The 20,712-nt window shown below is 47.9% G+C and overlaps 1 protein-coding gene across 1 annotated transcript in view; it reads right to left on the bottom strand.

The window, feature by feature from the left end:
* LOC126523332 (uncharacterized) overlaps positions 1–20,712 on the bottom strand; it is a 105,821-nt gene that overhangs the window by 24,669 nt on the left and 60,440 nt on the right. The window contains exons 5-6 of the mRNA XM_072288981.1: positions 15,561–15,675; positions 12,439–12,634 (exon numbers count right to left, since the gene is read on the bottom strand). Of these exons, the coding sequence (XP_072145082.1) occupies positions 12,439–12,634; positions 15,561–15,675 (311 nt within the window). The remainder of the gene's footprint in view (positions 1–12,438; positions 12,635–15,560; positions 15,676–20,712) is intronic.

Here is a 20,712-nt window from a genome sequence, read left to right as displayed (position 1 = left end):
GACCGAACGTAAGGAGACGGCGGCAGCCGAAGCCGAACGCAGAAAGCCGTTCGAGACGAGGCAAGTGCGCGTGTGTTATACGTGTCAGAAGCCGGGTCACTTTTCGGCGCAGTGTCCAGAAACAAAAACAAAAGTCGTGTTTTTGTCATTATGCAGCACTGACGAGAACATGAAGCTTCTCGAGCCTTACATGCGAGACCTCCTCGTGAACGGGAAAGAGTGCCGAGTGCTTCGTGATTCCGCAGCTACAATGGATGTAGTTCACCCCTCTTACGTAGAACCCGATATGTTCACGGGCGAGTGCGCATGGATCAAGCAAGCCGTGGAAGCTCATAGCGTGTGTCTGCCCGTAGCAAAAGTGCTTATTGAAGGACCTTTCGGAGCGCTTGAGACGGAGGCCGCAGTGTCATCTATGCTGCCCCCCCAGTACCCGTACCTATTTTCGAACAGGTCCGATCACCTCCTGCGCGAGAAGGGGCTTTTGTTTGGTGAGGCTAGCGTTCAGGCCTTAACCAGATCGAAAGTTCGGGAGCTCGCTGCAAAGGCGGTAGTTGCGGGGCCGACGTTGTCGAACAATGAGAAAGGGTCAGAGGCGCAGCAAGCTGATATTCAGAGCACGCCTGAACTGAATAAAATTGAGCCTGTAGCGTTAAAGGCACCAGATACTGGAGAGGAAATGCCCGACACGGGAAAGTTAGAAGAGCTATCTGCAGATTTGCTCATCGCGCCTACGTCAGACGGACTTAATAGGTTGCTAAAAGTCAGCCGGGCGGCTTTGATAGCCGAGCAAAAGACGGATGGCAGCCTAGAAAACATACGCTGCATTGTCAAGGAAGGTATCGCCAAGAAAAATGCTCGCTTTGTGGAAAGAGGTGGGGTCCTGTACCGGAAGTATCTAGACCGCAGGGGAGTGGAGTTCGATCAGCTGATCGTGCCTCAATGCTATCGTCAGGATCTGTTGCGCTTGTCGCATGGGGGTTCGTGGTCCGGACACCTAGGAGTTAAGAAAACTAAGGACCGTCTCTTGCAAGAGTACTATTGGCCAGGGTGTTTTCGGGACGCAGACCACTTTGTGAGGACATGTGACACCTGTCAGCGGGTGGGCAAACCAGGGGACAAATCGAGGGCGCCGTTGAAGTTGGTACCTATCATTACGGAGCCTTTTAGACGGCTCGTTATTGATACAGTGGGACCTCTGCCGGTAACAGCCACGGGGTACAGACACATTTTGACTGTGATCTGTCCAGCGACAAAGTTCCCTGAAGCAGTGCCGCTTAAAGAACTCAGCTCAGTTGAGATAGTCAATGCACTACTGTCGATATTTGCGCGAGTTGGTTTTCCTGCGGAAATCCAATCAGATCAGGGCACGGTGTTTACGAGCGCTTTGACGACAGCCTTTCTCGAAAGGTGCGGGGTAAAGCTGTTGCACAGCTCAGTGTACCACCCACAGTCGAATTCCGTTGAGAAGCTCCACTCCGTCATGAAGCGCGTGTTGAGAGCATTGTGGTTTGCACAACAAACTGACTGGGAGCTGTGTCTGCCTGGGGTGATGTTTGCATTGAGGACCGTGCCGCATGCGGCTACGGGGTTTTCGCCAGCTGAGCTAGTGTACGGTCGCTCGCTGCGATCTCCGCTTCGCATGCTTCGAGACGGATCACTGCCCTCTCCAATGGCTGCAGACCATTTCTTCCACAAATGGCCGCCTCCTGCGCTGGAGCCTCGCTTTGCAACAATATTCCTTTGAGGGGCGTTACAAAAAGGGGAGTCTCAACGGTAACGCCGATGGCTTAAGTCGAAGCCCCTAACGTGGGAATCAGCCTCAAAATTGTTTGTTACTGATGTTTTTCTTCCTGAGGCAGGATTTTTAACATATTGCTTTTGTGTAGTGTTTCAAAGTGATGATGTGCTTTCTAGTGCAATTTCCCGATTTGTGGACGCGTTCTGAGTGCTGCTAGACTACTGTAAGAAACTAGGCAGTAGTATAAAAGGGGAAAGAGCCTGGCAGGACTTGGTGAGGGTTGTTTCGTGCTTGCTGACTGAGCGGTTGAGTTTCGGCGTAGTTCTAACGCTTGCCGGGAACGAGAACCAAAAATGTCAACTCTCCCGAAGTCACTTTGCAGTGTCCTGTGTGAACCTGAACGAGAGAACGAGGCCTTCTCTGTGCGCTGCGCTCAAGAAACGCCGAGGGACGACCGACTTCGTTTATGAGCATCATCGAGCGACATCCCTCCGGACAGCGGATGCAGTCCCCTGACCATCGGGATCTCCTTCCCCCGGCGGGGCGGTCTGTTACGTTTCGCCTACGACGCGCGGTATAGCCGGCGCGGATGCAACGGACGCCGGGGCTTCGTTCAAAGCGGCGGACATTTTGGCCCGTTCGGAGCTGCCGCAAAGCCTCCCCGCCAAGCGCGTCCAGGCGTGTTTCAGTGCCACGTGTCTTCGTGTGTGCGTGTGTGTGTGTGTGCCCACGCTTGTCAAAGCGCGGCAGCCGGGGAGAGGAGCTCCCCAAGTCTGAAGCGAGGAGGTCTGACAGGCGCCGGCTTGGCGGATGCGTCACTACACTCGTCTCAACGTGTCTCTCAGCCTGTCCGTGCCACGCCGTCACGTGGTCTCGTCACGAGGCCTTCCTCTTGCCCTCGACTCCGAGAGTATAAGAGCAGCTGCCCCCGGACGCCAAGAGAGAGGCTCCGATTTCTTCTGTTGAGTTACGTGCTCTCCCGTCTCTCCACTTCGGTCGACCTGACCGCCCGCTCTTTTGCGATGCTAGAATAAACAAGTTGTTCTGTTACCAGTCGACTCATGCTTTGCCGGGACCTTCGGATGCTTCCAGTTGTGCCCCAGGCCGCCAGGCCAACGCTACCCTTGGGGCTTGCGACCCATTTGCAACAACGGGCGTCAGCGCTGAGATTCCAACAATAGCTATAAGAGTGAAGCTCCAGCGCATCTTATGTAGAAGCGTGGTCTATGTTGCATTTCTCGGAAATAATGCTTGTTACCTGTGCATCGGACGTGTGCTAATGCTTTGTTTTGCGAAGTAGACGCCTCCATTTTCAACGGTATAGTGACATGGCCCCGGCACAACGTATGTAAACAAAGACTGAAAACTGCTAAAAACTATGAAATTACTACCGATAACATGGGCAGCCAAGCCTGCTAATCTTGATGTAACAGTGCTGTTTGAAACCTTTCAGTCTTATCGACGTACCGATACGTATTCGCGTTTCTATTACACCCTGTCGCGGACGTACCCGTACGTTCTCATCTCTCCCGGGTCGAATGGGAGCAGTAACGCGAAATTCGCATGCACCTGAACCCTCTGAATAAAACTGAAGGTAGCGACATTCCTGCTTGCCCGACCTCTCTCTCTCTGTCTCTCTCTCTCCTGATCTCCCCACCGCGCGCGCATATTGTCGTCCCTGGCCCTCGCAGTTTGCTCGCTCTCTCCGGGGCGCACGACTCCGCCCATGGGGTTACGCAAGGTGAAACATTAAAAATTGTTGTTGGGTGTGTGCGCATGTATTTTTACTGTATTTTGGGCTTGTTTATTGTGTGCTGTGATAGGAGCAATGATGGAACGTTCTGAAACTGGCAAAAGGAGATGACTTTGGTGCTTTTTTCAGCGGAGTAACTGCGCACTTCTGTTGCAACTTCGGGGTGGTTGATTGGATGCTTCGAGTTAAAAGCGTCTTGAGGCTAGTTTCATGGATAAATTACTTTTAGTGTCGAGTAGAGGCACAAGAATCAGCGCTCTTATTCTCGTCAATAATGCATAGATAGTGTGCACGATGTTCCTATCCTGCCAGGGTTTTATTTGAATGCTATGTCGCCCACGACCAGTGTACCTGCAGGCAGAAACACGGCTTGCACAGACCAAGCCGCTTCGCAATTTATTTCTATTGCATTCATCAGATTCTTGATTTAGTCATCTAAAGACACTTGCCCGGTGTGAAAGGGCCGCGATAAGTTGAAAGTTTCACCGGTACACGCGAAAGGCGATGCGTTTGCATGTGTGTAGCACTATGTAGCACGTATACTGATTCAACAACTATGTGCTTGAGCTGCTCGAAGTGCGTACGTGTAAGCCTGCGTGTACCCAATCGGCAGCCACGTGTGAGTTTGTGGAGCTTCATAATTTAGTGATGTTAGCACCGCGATGGCCGAACGTAAGGCTCGTCGCATATTAGCCTGCATAACGCGAGCGTCCTGGAAAATGTGCGCGTTCAACGCGGAACATCTGAACGATTCTCGCCATTTCATCATGACGCAGTCATCTCTGCATGCAGTGAAAGTGGTCCTACACCTTCAGGACAAACTGGTTCCGATTTCGGTTTCTGGGCTCCGGGTGACGCTATGACGTCGTAGGAGAGGAAACGTAACACGGCTTGGTTACATGGATAAAAAAGAATAGTGACGTAAAACTATGCTGCGTCGTCTGCTCGCGCATACGCGTGCTCTTCCAGCAGAGGGGAAAAACTGGCGACTCGAAATGAATGTCGCGATTATTATAATTATTGCGAAAAGCAACAACAACGGTAAGAAAATATTGGGGCTTGTGAGTGTCAATGATTCATTCTGAAGCGCCGTCAGGTTTAGCTTTGAAGTGAACCGGAAAAGGCCTAGCCACGATATCGGCGCCGCCGAACGATTAGCGGCGGTGAGGCTGCCGTCCGTGCCTGAGTGACCACTTCTCGGTCGCTGATTGGCCGCTACGCCGTACGGCTGCCGCAGAAACTGGTAGCGGTCCAATCCTCTCTACGGCAACGAAATCTCGCCGTTCGCGAGCAGAACCGCCGTTGCACGGCGGCCCGCAAACGGCATGCGGCGAGTTGCCGTGCTGGTAACGTGGACGGGCCTTTAAACGTTGAGAATCGCCAAGCGAACGAGAGGCCGCTCCAAGGTGCCGAACTATGCCACTCGCAGATGATACGTCAACTGCTCTCCGCTACAGCGCTATGCATGTCTCGGTTAGCCAGGGGCCAGGGTTAGCTCGGTTACAGTGTTCTAGAAGCCTGTAGCATACATAGAGAAAGGATTTTTAGAATGACAGCTGAGCTAGTTGGAAATGATTCATAAAGCAAAGAATGGGTAAGACATTCAGACACGGACAAAAGAGAAGTGGACAACACCAACGCCGCATATCCTGGTTCCTTTCGGAGCAGCGGCCGGCTAGTGTTACACTCAACGTGATCGGCACGGCAACTCGCCGCACGCCGTTTGCCGTTCGCGGGCTGCAGTGCGGCGTTCCTATTTTCCACTTCTCTCCTCTTGTGTCCGTGTCTGCACGCCTTACCCTTTCTTCGCATTCAGAAAGGATTTCTATATGCCTGTAGCTCGGTAATAGTGGAGGCTATGCTCGGTCGCTCGGTTCAGCAGGCTCTGTAATCGGCATTTCATCGCTACTCATCATACGTAACGTTTTCGTGCTGGTGTGCTATGACGTCAGTATTTTCGTTCCTCTGCTGTCACGTCATAACAGCCGCGCTAGCGATGGGTCATGACCACCAGAAGGATCTTTAATTGACTTTTTAGAGCTGAATTAAAATTATTTTGAAATTTTGCAGCATTTAATACCTCATTGTGGTTGTCCTCGCATACAGATGCAGCCTACAACAGGCTTTTTATAGCCTCAAAATTTGGTGTCTCTACCCCTTTAAGAAATGTATTACTCGCTGTCCGTGACATTTTCCCTCCTGTATAACTAGAAATAAACAGTTGTGTTCGTTTTACAATAATCGAGAAAGAACTTGACACTCGCCATGCCTCATCACCGAAAAAAAAGAGCCACAGTTTGGCCCGAAAGGCGAAGCATTGATTATGATAGCAAATTAGTAGACATCTATCGATACGAAGTAAGGATATTAGTTTTCTCTCCCGCATAAACTGGCAAACATTCGCTTACTAAGTAACTTTAAAAGCACGGTGGCACGCGCACACAGGTAACCATGAACACATCTCACTCGAAGACCGCGGAAACTAGCTGTCAAAACAGTGGAGTGAGGAATCATGGCAGAAGCAGTGAGCGAATTGACCGTCGTGCATATCTCGCTTCAACGCGAACTAAACGTCGAAAGCACTGCGAATACGAATCTATCGGCACTACGCGCTCTATGCAAACATCACAGATAGCTTTGAAGATGAGGGCCGTGCAGTCGCTCACTTAGGCTTTGCCGCAGATCGTTTTCAAGATACAGCGCTCACACGGCCGCGCCGTAAGCAGCAGCCACCGGAAAAGAACGCCCCCCACCCTCCCCCCCTAGCCTCACCCCCGTGGCTGGCGCGGGACAATAGGCGCGCTTCCGGCCCGCCTACTCCTTAGCTCGCGCACGCGAGATGGAGCGGTGTTCGGCGGCTCACCCTCGCAAGCTTTCACTCGCACATACCGAATACGGAGCTCGGCTGCGTTATTACCCTTGTACTTTATACGGAACCTCACGGCGACGGCGCTGCCGATGGCAGAAATGCGCCTGAAGTTGTCCACATCATTGTTATCGCAATGAAACCCGACATGAATAGGTTGGTCTGCTCGCAATATAGAGGTGTGGCGTCTTGGAACAGCCTATTCTTCCAGGTTTACTACTGCGCATAATGCAATGTTTCTGTGTATGGTTCAAATCGTTCGGCTTCCACTGAGCGCGGGATCTTGGGGAGAGATAAAATTTATCTTTACATCTGTTATAGCGTGACGTCACATATCACTGCGCAGTCAGTGCGCGCATTCCTTTTGTACGGATCACGTGATCCTTTGTCTATGAAATAAATGATCGTCCCTTTGCTTGTTGCAATACTGCCTGTCTGCTTTATTGCACTGGCGACGAGGCTGGGATGTGCCCGCTTCTACTACCACAATACGGAAGCAGTATCATAGACGATCGGTAGCCGACAGCCGCGGAAAGGAAAGCGGCGGCAGCTATGGCCCGGAACGGATGAAATCATCGGTACCACAGCACCGAGTCAACGCAGTCATCGGGAGAGCAAACCAATAAGTACACAGTCACTTCCCTGGAAATAGCGCGACTAGGGAAGCTAGACGAGTACGACGAGAAGGATCAGAATTTTGAACCGTATTTAGAACGCTTTGAGCATTTTGTCACAGCAAACGATATCAAAGAGGAAAAGAAGCTGGCCGTATTCTTGAGCGTGATATAACCACGAACATGCGAGATGCTCCAAAGTTTCATAGTACACCCGCCGTTCCTGGGGACAAATTTTTTCAAGAGGTCACAGTGCTGCTGAAGAAGCACTATATCCCAAGCTGTTCGGTCATTGCCGAACGTTGCAAATTTAACAGGCGACACAAGAGGAACAAGAAAGCGTCGAGGACTTCATAGTGGCCTTAAAGCGTTTAGCAAGGATGTGCGATTCGGTCTGTTCCTGCAAGGCGCACTGCGAGACAGATTAGTGGCAGGCATAAAACGTGAAGAGACTCAACTCGCCTTGTTTGACGAAGAAAATTTAAGCATTGATAAAGCGTGCAAGATAGCCTTGGACTGGGAGCAGGCTGCTCGACAAACAGCGTTACTCCATGCACAAGGCAAGGAAGCGGTGCTGCATGCCATGGCGATAAGAACAGGGAACTCAAAAGAAATGGAAGCTTCGGAAGTTCAAGGACGTCAAGCGAGTCTGTGAGAGATCTAGCAAGGCGCATGCCGCTAGTATTTGCTGGTATAAGAACGTCCAGTTTCACAGCTGTTCACAAATTGGCCGTTTACAGAAGATGTGTCCCAGTAAGCGCAGAGAACTAATGACTGCGAACTTGGTGGACTTCTCTGACAGTGACTCTGAATTAGAGGTGTACCATGTTCTTAATGCAGTCCCTTCTGGATACGAAGTGCAAGTAAACGTAGAAGGGAAATATATCTGCATGCAGATGAATACGGGAGCTGCTATAACCCTAATTCCTCATAGTGGTAGGCTGAACGCATTTCCTCATATCAATGGCGAGCCATCGCGAGTCACCCTGAGAACATACACTGGGGAACCCGTTCCAGTGAATGGGCAATGCAACGTTCTCGTTACGACCGGAAACCAGTCTTTGCGACTGCCAGTTATCATTATCAAAGATCACGGCAAACAGCCCCCACTGCTGATGGGGCGAAATTGACTCGAGAGGCTAGGGCTTGACTGGAAAAGAGTTGTCTGTAAATGGAAGCGACGCTAGCAAAGTGGAAGCAGTGAAACAAAAGTTCCCAGAGGTGTTTTCTAAGAAACCCGGAGTAGTAAAGAATTACGAAGCAAGGATAGTTTTGAATCAGAACTGTACGCCAGTCTTTGGCAAGGCCAGGAACATTCCGTATGCGCTATACGAGATAACGTAGAAAAGGAGCTGGGAAAAGCTGCAAAAAAGGGGAGTTATACGCCGCGTGAATCAAAGCAATTAGGAAACGCCAGTGGTTGCGATTAAGAAAGAAAGATGGCTCGCTGAGATTGTGCGGCGACTACAAAGTGACCATTCATCCCGTCCTATAAGACCGACCACTACACATTGCCTCGACCGGAAGACTCATACATTACTCTGACATAGCGGGTGACAAGGTGTTTTGGATCTTTCAGCCGCGTATCAGCAGACTCCGCTTACTACCAAGTCCCAACCACTGCTAACCATTAATACGCACATGGGACTTTCCGACTTCCAGCGCTTACCCTTTGGTGCTGCCAGCGCGCCAGCCATTTTTCAGCCATTCATGGATGAGGTACTCAAAGGTATACCGCACGTGGGATGTTACATAGACGACGTCATTCTGTCGCGAAAAAAACGTCACGTACTGCCAAAAGACATTGGAACTAGTCTTGCGGTGGCTAATAATTACAACGTGACTGAAAGAAGAAAAGTGTCGTTTTTTTTTTTCAGAACACTGTGACTTATCTAGGTCACACTGTGTGCGCTGACGGTATCTATCCCACGGAAGAAAAGATAAAGGCGCTCACGGAAGCGCCATAGCCCACTTGGCAAACGGAGCTAAAGGCTTATCTAGGCATGTTAAACTTTTACGCAAAGTTTTTAAGCAACATTGCTTGCGTGGCAGAATCATTGTATTGTCTGTTGCGCAAGAGCGAAAAGTGGTTGTGGACACGGGAGTGTAGCGAAGCTTTTGCTGCCACGAAGCAGTTGCTTGCCAAGAGTACTGTGCGCACTTTTTACGACGTAGCGAAACCAATGGCTCTGTCGTGTGATGCTTCGTTGTATGGGTTGAGTGCTGTTCTTTTTCATGATACTGCTGAGGGACAAGAGAGGCGAGTGGCGTTTGCCTCTAGGACACTTACATCAGCGGAGAAGGGTGAGCGGGAAGCATTAGCACTGATGTGTGGGTTAAAAAAAATTCACCGCTACTTGTATGGATGAGAGTTCACTCTTTACGCAGACGATCAGTCACTGCTCGGAATATTAGGCCAAGACAAATCTGTGCCTACACTTGCTGCAGCTCGAATGCAAAGATGCGCAATTACGTTGGCAGCGTGCAAGTATAAACTAAAATACCGGAAAGGAAGAATCGTTGAAGTGGCTGATGCTCTGTCCAGGCTACCACGGCCTATTGTAGTGGCCCACAAGCCTCCCTAGTCTCTTGCTTTTTGACAGCATGCCACTAAAATCGGATGACGTGGCTAAAGCTACCAGACGCGATCCCACCTTGTCTGGCTGACACACTTCATTCTAAATGGCTGGCCTTCGCAGGGCTCCGAAGAGTTGATACCATTTTATTCACGTCGCGATGAGCTATCAGTAGAGCAAGAATGCATAACATGTGGATCAAGGGTGATCATACCTGATAAGCTTCGGCTAATGGTCTTGCATCAAGTGCATGAAGACCATCCGGGAGCTAGCCGCATGAAAGCTCTAGCAACAAGCTTTGTGTGGTGGCCGGGTCTCGACCTTTCGATTGAGAACCACGTTCGACAGTGTCGGGTGGTCAGGCCGTTCAGAACGCGGCTTCGCCGGTTCCTTTCCAGCCATGGAATTATCCCACAAAACCCTGGCAACGCGTACACGTCGACTATGCTGTAAAAGGCTGCCAGGCGTTGCTAGTCTTCGTCGACGTGTTCTCCAAATGGATCGAGGTCTGGCCTGTGTCATCCACTACTGCTAACAAAACCATTGAGAAGTTACGTAGTGTGTTTGCCGCCTACGGTACGCCAGAGGTACTTGTGAGTGATAATGGACCACAATTCATTTCTCAAGAGTTCTCAACGTTCTTGAGTGTGAACGGTGTAAGACATGTTTAAGACGCCGCCGTAGGATGCGGCTTCTAATAGAGCAGCCGAGCGTTTAGTGCAGATAACTAAACAAGCCCTATTAAAGCATGTCTTGCATGACGAGCTTAACTACAAGAAGCATTCCTTCCTGGAGTGCTTGGACAGCTATCTTATGAGTTATCGGAATACTCCACACAGTACCAGTGGCCAGACCCCGGCAGAATTGCTTTTGAAAAGACAGCCACGGGCGAAACTCTCTGTTAAAACCATATTTTACGCGCTCCATGAGGGAGCAGCATCAGTGCATGAAAGAACACAATGATGTGTCGCATGGGGTTCCTCGATGTTTTGCTGTGGGGGACGCTGTGTGGGGGACGCTGTGTGGGTGAAAACTGTGCTAGGTGAAAGAGTGTCGTGGGACGATGATGTCGTGACGCAGGTTGTTAGTCGCGTTACCTATCGGGTGAAAGTATCGCAGGCGGTGAGATCTTACGCATGCGGACCACATCGGAGCCCGCTATGCAAGCCCAGGTTCCTCAATCTTCCCGCCAGTACAAACTGCTTCTACCGCAAGGCGCAGCTCATCCGTCTGTTCCGATGTCTAGTGAGCCAGTCGCCATGCCACCTCTGGCGGTTCCACGCGCGACAGTCTGCCAATCATCAGCTTCCAGTATCTGAATCACCCACGCCCGGAATAGCTCTCCCCGGCTCTTTGAACCAGCCAGACCCTGCATCTACAGCTGAGCTGCTAATTCTTCGTCGTAGTGCACATGTACGACATCCCCCGAACAGATACGAACCCAGTGACTTTCGGAATTAATCTAAGGGGGAAGAAGTGTTATAGCGTGACGTCGCATATCACTGCGCAGCCAGTGCGCGCATTCATTTTGTACGGATCACGTGATCCCTTGTCTATATAAGTGCACTGTGAAATAAACGGTCATCCCTTTGCTTGTTGGAATGCTGCCTGTCCGCTTTATTGCAACATCTTTTTCCAGTGTCATGCTAGAATCCCCACTCCTATGCTTCCAACATCTGTGCTTCATGTTTAACATCTTCTGGTCATGAGCGCTTCGTCGCTTTTTGACAGCGCGATTTTCTACCGTGCCAAACAGGTTGCTGTTCTACACTGATGATGATTCAAAGAACCCTCCCACGGTGGTTTAGCGACTATGGTGTTGCGCTGCTAAGCAAGAGGTCACGGAATCAAAACCCGGCAGCGGCTGCTGCATTTCATTGGGGGGTTACATGCAAAAACGCCGTTTCCCGTGCATTGGGACCACACCAAAAATTAATCCGGCTTCCACCAATACGGCGTGCCTCATCATCATATTGTGGTTTTGGCACGTAAAACTCCAGAATTCATTCATGATCCAACAATATAGAATGCGAGGAAAGCTGTCCTTCTTAGCTTTGACACCAACACAGTGTACGTGGCCGCACACACTTTAGTTCACAACCCCAAAGCTGTCGTGCTTGCGTGCGCGTTGACCTGGAGAACTGAGAATCTTATTCGCCGCGGTTGCTTATAGTGGCTATGGTGTGGCGCTGCTAAGCAAGAAGTCACGGGATCAAATCCCGGTCGCCATGGCCGCATTTCGATGGGGGCGAAACGCCAAAAATACCCGAGTACTGAGATTTAGGCGTGCATTAAGAAACCCCAGGTGGTCAAAATTAACCCTAAGTCCCACGCTATACGGCGTGCATCACAATCAGATCGTTCTTTTGGCACGTAAACCCGTTAAGTTAATGCAATTTTTTTACTGAGAATCTGAGTAGCGCTGAAAGAACAAGGACGTACATGAGATACAACACATGGGCCTTCATCCAAGAGTTTATTTCGAAAACGGATACAATTTTATGCGGGTCACAGACACGGCATGGTATCATGTGAGACTTGGCGCGGGTATGAGACCATTAAAAATTTCAGTTCCTTAATAAATAGCGACCGGGGTGCCGTTCTCATACAGTTGCCTGCGGAATTTCGTAGACGTGCTCCTTCAGTTATCTCGCGTGTTATGAGCTCTCTGGCTCCACCCATGACGCCATAATGCTATAAAATAGGGGTGCACGCCCACATTCGTTGCAATGAACAGCAAATCAGGTATCGGAAGATTTTCCTATAGGTCAACGTTGTGCTCCCGCACCCGATAATTCAGGCACTGTCCAGTTTGGTCCACGCACTCAGATTCCCAGTATGGCCGGTAAACTAGCCTCGGACCGAAGAAGCTTCGATCACGGGTGGTGTACCTCCTGCTTGAATCGAACGCCAGGCCGGGTCACGTTGTCCGAGCTCTCGGTGCTGGCCACGGGGCCACCCGACTCGACGTGCTTCCGGTCGTCCGTGAGGGCGGCCGAGCACACTCCGCTGCTGGGGTCGTTGCTCGGGTCGACCGCCAGTGACACCCGCTGCTCCTCCGCCCGCATGCTGTGGCTCCACAGAACGCTGCATTACGGAAGACCAAGGTGCAGGGGGAGCCTTACCATAGTGATTGGTCCTCGTACTGGCTTACATGAATATAAATAAAGAAACATATATACTACCACAAAGGTAAGCTACTGTCATTACTTAGTTCCAAGTTATTTCCGGTCTGTGCCTAGTAATTGTTCTAAAATTAAATTGTGGGGTTTTACGTGCCAAAACCACTTTCTGATTATGAGGCATGCCGTAGTGGGGGACTCCGGAAATTTCGACCACCAGGGTTTCTTTAACGTGCACCTAAATCTAAGTACACGGGTGTTTTCGCATTTCGCCCCCATCGAAATGCGGCCGCCGTGGCCGGGATTTGATCCCGCGACCCCGTGCTCAGCAGCCTAACACCATAGCCACTGAGCAACCACGGCGGGTAGTAATTGTTCTCTCATCCTTTTCAAATTGCGATCTTTTCCCGCTATGCAACCATATTAGTAACAATGGTCTGCATAAACTATACTGTCACCCGCTGTGGTGGCTTAGTGGCTATGGTCTTGGGCTGCTAAGCACGTCGTCGCGGGATCTAATCCCGGCCGCGGCGGCCGCATTTCGATGGGGCCAAAATTTAGGTTTAGCTGTAGTTTAGGGGGTTTAGGTTTAGGTGTAGGAAATTTAGGGCGAGATTTAGGTGCACAATAAAGAACCCCAGGCGGTCGCAATTACCGGAGTCCGTCACTACGGTGTGCCTCATAATCAGAAAGTGGTTTTGGCGCGTAAAAGCCCATAGTTTAATTTCTTTAACTATGCTGTCTGTGACGCATACCTAAATTAGCTACTATAGATTGTTTGCACTGATTTAATAGTGGCTGCCACCTTCGGGTACCATAATGTAGAGAAGCTGCGTAAAGGAGAGGCGTGAAAGCACGACAGACGCGTGCTACGCCAAGCGACAATTGAATAGTAACATAGATAATTCTAAGAAAAACGGCTACTGTAGCAAGGCAAAACAATGTACGCGTAATATCGTGCAATGACATCACCGTCGCCACCGTGTTCGGGTACTACCACGGTGACCGGTTGCATTCAGGGCGTCACGTGAGAACTAGCTATAGTAAAATAAGTTGCTGCTCTTGAAGTCACTTATGAACCCATTCTTCAACAGGCCGTAATTTGGTGGGCTTATAGGCAGCGTAACATCGGCAAAATGGAATCAGTTTAAAAACAAGCAGTCCCATTTTTGCATACGTCTGGGAAAAGTTGGGCAGTTTTGGGCATTTTATATGGCGGCACGTCGTTAGATGTATTTTTCTACCGTGTCCACGGCGGCAACACAAAGCCTTACGAAGCTCAAGAAATGTTTTAGCATCCCCGTGGAGTATACACGTTTTAAGCTACGCCAAAAAAATGCTTCAAATGTCTAGACTAATGGACAGGCTCTTACGAATAGTCATAGAAACCGCTTGCGTAACGTTACGCTATGCGTTTATCGAATACAGTAAAACAAATTTATTAGGGGATTTCACGTGCCAAAACCATGGTCTGTTTATGAGGCATGCCGTAGTGGCGGACTCCGAAAATTTGGGCCACTTTGGGTTCTTTAACGTGCAGCTAAACTTAAGTACATGGGTGTTTTCGCATTTAACCCCCATCGATATGCAGCCGCTCGAATACATTTCGTTTAACGCACAGTAACGGAAACAATAGAAAAAGCGGAAGCAGGCATAGCGCTAGCTCCATTTGCTTAGTCGCGTTGAACTTCCTCAAGACCAAACAGCGGATCTGCACAAACGTGTTGCTTTTGTGCAGACCCTCTTCGTATGGACTACGCCTGCAAGAATTGCCGTACAATCTCAAAACTTGACCGGGTTGACCGTTCATAGGAGGGAAATTCGGATGATTTGGGATGAACCGGTAGCTCAATGCATTCATCTTTTGTCATCGTTACAAACGCTTATTGAGCAAAAACGAAACCAAATGTCTCTTGCCAAAGCATCTTATCAACCATAGTGACAGCGCACCCATGAAGACAATTCACACTGAAGCGGGAGTCATGAGTATCACCAGGTTGACAACGCTATTCCTTAGCATACATGCATATTACGTCAACCCCAGAAAGACTGGAAACCATTCTACATCAAGAAAAATTACAAGAGTTACTTTACCAATTTATTCTGCCCATGGAGAGCACATTGATAAAAAAAAAGAAACATGAAAAACAAACTATGGAGTATTCTTTGAGCTACACCTAAATAAACCTACAATAACCCCATTCAGTTTCAAATCAAGGTAGGAAAAATTCATTTATTTGGGGCCAAATTGGGGCCATTTATTTGGGGCGGAGTATACTTGTGAAAGAAAAAGCAACTAAATTATTGATTTATTTGAAGATGTAATTCAGACACACAAATGGTTTTCTATGCTTCGGCAAATGGCATAAGTATGCCTCACAAAGCGATCTTTCTCAAATGTAATCTCCTAGTAAACCTAGCGAGTATAATAAACAATTTACTTGTAATTTGCTCCTAAGTGCCCACAAGTCAAATCTCGCTCTAGCGTAACGAAAATCCTACTACGGGATATCCGTTACGTTTACAGCCCCTAAATTCAGGTTTTAAGGTGCTAAATTCAGCGTACCAGAAATGATACGTTGTTCTTGGTGGGGTTAAATAAGCAGCATACAATAAGATTGCGTAATTAATTCCCAGAAACTGGAGAAGGTACAGAGAGCACTTACAGCGAACATAAAGCTACTTTTTATTAATGTAAGGCACTCGATTACGTTTGTTTTCTTAGATGTTCTGAAACCATCTAAATAATAAAGCACCAATTCTTCGTTAACACATTCGCTGGTCAATCGAGAACACAATGCAACCATGCATTACCGTCCCACATCCCCCGGAAAAGGAAAGCATGAGAAAACACAGGACAACGGCATTAACAGTCTAATGGTTGCTCTCACTCTTGGTAACGCTGTGTTATGACGCTGCAGAATGCGAGCAGCACGATGGAAAACATCACGAATACCACGATGCAGGGAAGCAAATATGCCACGACGATCTTCCAGTGCGTGTCACCTGCATGTCAGTGAATAAACGAATAAGGTATGTGCACACTTGTTACTGAAGTACCCGATAAACCAGAATATGTGTCGACCCCTGTTCTTGACTCGACTCGACGAGACGAGTCACAACGTGCTAAAGACCGCTATATGAGATGAGGGGCGACTTCAGCTGTGCTTCTTTCGGGAAAAAATCCCAACCTATATTCCGGTGTACATACTCTAGTTGTCTCATACTTAGTATGGTACAGTAGGACGCGAAACAATTTCAGGTAAGACGAGGACAGGAAGGAACTTTTCTTCCCTGGGCCACGATTTTTTAGCGATGACTTGTTCTGGGGTACTCCTTTTCTCGCTTTTCGCGCACCGTCAATGATCAGAATAATGCTTCGCCTGCGCTATCATTGAGATCAGCCGGCCGTAAACAGAGGATGATAATAGTGACATAGAATCGACTGAAAGGCATGGCTAGAAAATTATGGCCCAGGTCTCACTTCCCATTGTTTCGTGTCCTATCACCCCTCAATAAGGACAACGTATACATAGCTTCTCACGAAAGGCCACAGAAGCGTAGCCCCTTTTATCAGAACGTCATCATTTGTCGATGCGCATTCTTTTTGCCAATTCTGCGCTGTAGGGGAAACAAAAAGAAAAAAAAGTAGCACCGGAAAGTCAGCTGCGGATCAACTGGTACTGCTGCTTAGCTAACGTTACACCGGTTCACTTCAGACAGCGCAGCACTGCTACATATGGCTGCATTACTTAACGTGCTACCATGTTTCACGAGATGTTAGACGCACCGCGTTCCATAACCAATGATGAAGTAGCGGTGTTTCATTCCTATTTATGCCTGCAGCCAATAATTAACACTCCGAGATGATGGTCGGGCTGGAGATTGAAATGGTTTTACAAAAATATGTGCTAATAGCCTACTAACTGCACAATATGTTGCAATGAAACTGTCCTGAATATACCAGAATTTCTTAGAAAATGCACAAAATTTATTCCTGTTCTCTCTCTTTACCTTGAAGACCAGCAAGAAGAATTCCAAAGCATTTTCTGCTCAAGAAGCCTAATAACCACGGCGCCAGAACGAAAGGAACTTTACGGCGGGAATATTTTTTACTTTATGCCCTGCCATAGTGCCTGTAAGATTCTTTTGAATAAATAAATAAATAAATAAATAAAATAAATAAATAAATAAATAAATAAATAAATAACATATATTTCCTCTCACGGCGAATTAAATCGTACCATTAGTAGCAGTGAGATGCATACAAGAAAGCGTAAGGTTTTCGTATTTAACCCCACACAGTTGCTACAGGCTTCAACTGGACTCGCTAGAGGACTCCGCAAACCCAGACATTCGGTTGACGCAAGTTATTTTGCACACTTGAATGTCCAGTCTCTTGGTTCAAAGATTTCTTAATGAGCACAAGCTCACGTGTGACTAGCACCGCGATGTCGGACGGCCACAAGATAAAGGCACACTCGAGCGCTGTGTTCCTTTATTAGTTCGATCTGATTCCGTGCTGTTCGTCTAACAGTCGTTCAGGTATGGCTGCTACTACACTGCTCAGCACTGCATCGAGCATTTTGCGATTACTCCCATATCTGATCTCGTAACGCAAGGGAAAGCTGAATTGAATGAATTGGCGTGGTCTCAGTGAAACCCAGCAACAAAACAGGCAACTTTAATAAAAATAGGGAGATATCATCAATGAAGTGTATTTCGCCAGGTTTCGGCACAGAAAACAGACAAGCATAGTGTGTAGGCCATCAGCTCATAATCTTGTCTAAAAGTGCAAAATCGCTGCACGTCGCGAGAACAGCTACAATTTCAAACAAAAGCCAGCGCACGATTTTCTTCGAGAGAGCCCGGCAGCCTGCTGAAAAATCACGGTCACAAGTATGAGCGCCTCTACGTTGTGGCGCCAGTGAGGTAAGCGGCATCCTATGCAGTAGCCCACCGTGACCCTCCCCCCTGTACCCCTCTCCCTGCTCCTCCATCCACTCGTTTTAAGCAACAAAGCATATTTGTACCTTTATGGCTTGCTTTAGCGTAGGATATGTTCTGTAGCTAACGGCTAGTTATTTTTATCCCTTCTTGAAATGTCCATAGTAACGAGTTCACAACAGAACTTCCAATTAAGCAAAACATCACATTGAAAGCGCCTATTTTCGTGTTTATTCAGTATTAACATGCCGAAAACCATGAATGTGCCATTATTTTTTATATCAAAAAAGAGCAGTTCGCAAAAAATAAACAGAGGCTCTACGAAATATGCACAGCCTGCGATGTCCCCGATTATGGCATGTGACATTGATTATTCAATGCAAAGGATGCGAAAGGCCATGCTGAGCAAAAAAGGAAGAGACTGATCATCGATATAATGCAAAGGAATTTCCTGGTAGGTGGCTACCCAGCATCGAATGGGATTATGCGAAGCGCTACCAGGTTATGGTAACCAGCAGATGGGGAGATAATCGTGGCTGGCGGCGCGTGGCACTGAGTGTCAGCAGCTATTCATGACGACGTTCAGTGGTGCTAGCGTGGCTTTCTAGATGCCTGCTTACGCGTTTCCCTTTCCCTGAAGTCAGGCGTGCAATCAGGGCTCGATGGCAACCAAAGGTCAGTGGAACGCCTCCAATTCGGCGCTGACGAGAAGGCTACAAATGAAACTGTGCAGGGTGATATGGGCTGGACAAGTTTTGAAGTGAGGAAAGCTCACAGTAAAATTCATTATGGAGAATGACTGAGGAATAGGGAAGAAAGTAAATGGGCTGGCAGAGGGTTGAGATATTTGTACCGGGAAAACATTGATTCACAGTGTAGGATAAGAACTAGGAAGCTTACCAGCAAGTATGCGACCGGTACGGTGAACAACATAGCAATAAAAAAAAGTTAATCGCAAAATAAGGCTAAGACAATTTCAGGGGTGGCGGCAATAAAAAGAAAAGCCGGCTATGAGTAGCTACTTAAGAGGTAAAACAAAAATCAGTGAATAAACAATGTATGATAGCTCAAAGGGAAGCTCATAACTTTTCGAAGCAAGATCTGGATGCCTTAGAACACGCCATTATAAACCGACATATCAAAAGGGACAAGAAACAGGTGGTTGCTGCACTAAAGCTAGGAAAACGACGAAGCATGTTTTATTAGAATGTCAAGACATCTGCCCAGCGGTCCATTTAGGCACATCTGGCCTCCTTTAAGCCTTTGGAATCAGCGAGAGCAGGGGCACAGTAAACATGACCGCATTAGAGATCAGTAAGACACGATTGGAAGATTGGTGCAAGAAAAACCGAGAAACGAGAAATAACGGTGGCGTACAAATACAAAGTTCCCAATAGGGGTTGAGAAAGTTCGCTTATGGGAATACTTCGTGTCTTTTTCTCGTTTTCCTTTTTCGCTTCTTTCTTTAACACACGTGGGACATTAGACAATATAATAACAAGAGCTTGGTGGCGCAACCCACCTCCCCGTTCCAAAAGGGACGCTCATAACATTCATACATCCATCTATACATCCATCCAGATGCTTGTTTACGAGTTCAACCAGAGTAGCATGCTGTTGCAAAGCTGAGTATTTCGTCTTCTGGGCATCTTGCTTCGTGTCAGATTGTTGAGAACAATTTCGATGCCCGCTCAAGACAGGAACGATAAGAACCTAGAAAAAACAATTGGTTAAAGATAGCACAGATGTACCTAACAGACTTAAAAAATTCCATACACTGACAAGACTACATTTTCTTGCGAAAGGAGAAATTTAGGCCAGGAAAGATAGAAGAGAAAGAATTCCCTACTTGAATCTTCGTCGTGGGACATATGCCCTTACGTGGTGCGTTGTTTCCTTGTTGTGTTCTCACAACATTTCATGTTTCCTGAGCTTATTAAAAGACTACAAAAGTGAGTTTGTAATCTATAATGCTGAGTTTTTGTACCTTTTCTTGGGTGCATGATTACAACAAAAAAAAATATTCACGCTCCATATGTCCCCAGTAAGTGTTCTTTGATATGTGCAAGCCTTATAGCGTTGGACAATGTTTTCGAGATGTTATCGGTCCAGCACGCACAGCATTTCAAACAGGCGTTCTTAGTACGGCGTTGCACCTAAGTAGTCAATGGAAAAGGCAATTTAACTAAACGTACATTGTTTGATAAACAGGCATGTGGGTTAGTCCGGTGGCAGAAAGAGGATCAAGTGAATTGCTACAAATAAAATGAGTGTCAGTTACTATGCCACCCATTCCCAAATGTATCAAAAACATTAACTCTGAAAGGGTGTATCTTGTAAGCGTGAAAGGAGATGCTTGGGACATGCTACTTCTTTTGGCCGCTTTTTCCTCGCCACCTTATGGGCTCCCTTTATACCACTCAAGGTCTAAAATTTAAAAAAAAGACATCAGATTGGGCTGTTTATTTTCTGGTCTTGAGCCGCAGACAGAAAGTAGATGCTTTATATGCTCTATTGTTACGCATCCCGAGCGCAAAGCAATCGCAATGCATCTCTTACACTTTGTGCCTGTATTTTTGCGTCCCCCGCCAACGTTGCTTTCATCTTTTTTTTTGCAACACGGTGATGAGCGCCGGCCTTTAAAGCGCACTCGCCCAGCACGCCGAGTGAGTAGGTGAATCAAACTACCCGCAGCAGCGCCGCCCTGCTGGCATAATTTGCTGTTACTCTCCGCGTCTGCAGTGCTCAAATGCTCTGACCTTCCCTTCTAGCCAGGGTAACCAGGTGGACAGCGTGTTTGAGTAAGATGAGCAGATATGTGCCTGGTCTGCTGCGAGCGTGTGCGACGACAGCAGCATGACGACGATGACGACGACCGTGTGACGCTCACGCCATGATTTCAAGGGCGCTATAACCTAAAGCTGTACGAAACTGTTTCTATCGCATTTCTGCAACTAGCGATGATCAAAAAGTATTATCTGCTACTCACTTACCGATAAATCACCTCACATTATCGAAAAAATCAAATACCCGCTCTCGCACGCCAGACTCGAACGCGCGCACGCGGCCGCGTTTCGAATACTCCAAAAGGACTCG

Source organism: Dermacentor andersoni, chromosome 6 (assembly GCF_023375885.2).
Source record: "Dermacentor andersoni chromosome 6, qqDerAnde1_hic_scaffold, whole genome shotgun sequence".
Lineage (NCBI taxonomy): Eukaryota > Metazoa > Arthropoda > Arachnida > Ixodida > Ixodidae > Dermacentor > Dermacentor andersoni.
Note: the sequence above shows the minus strand (reverse complement) of the source record. Positions and strands in the feature narration are given on the sequence as shown.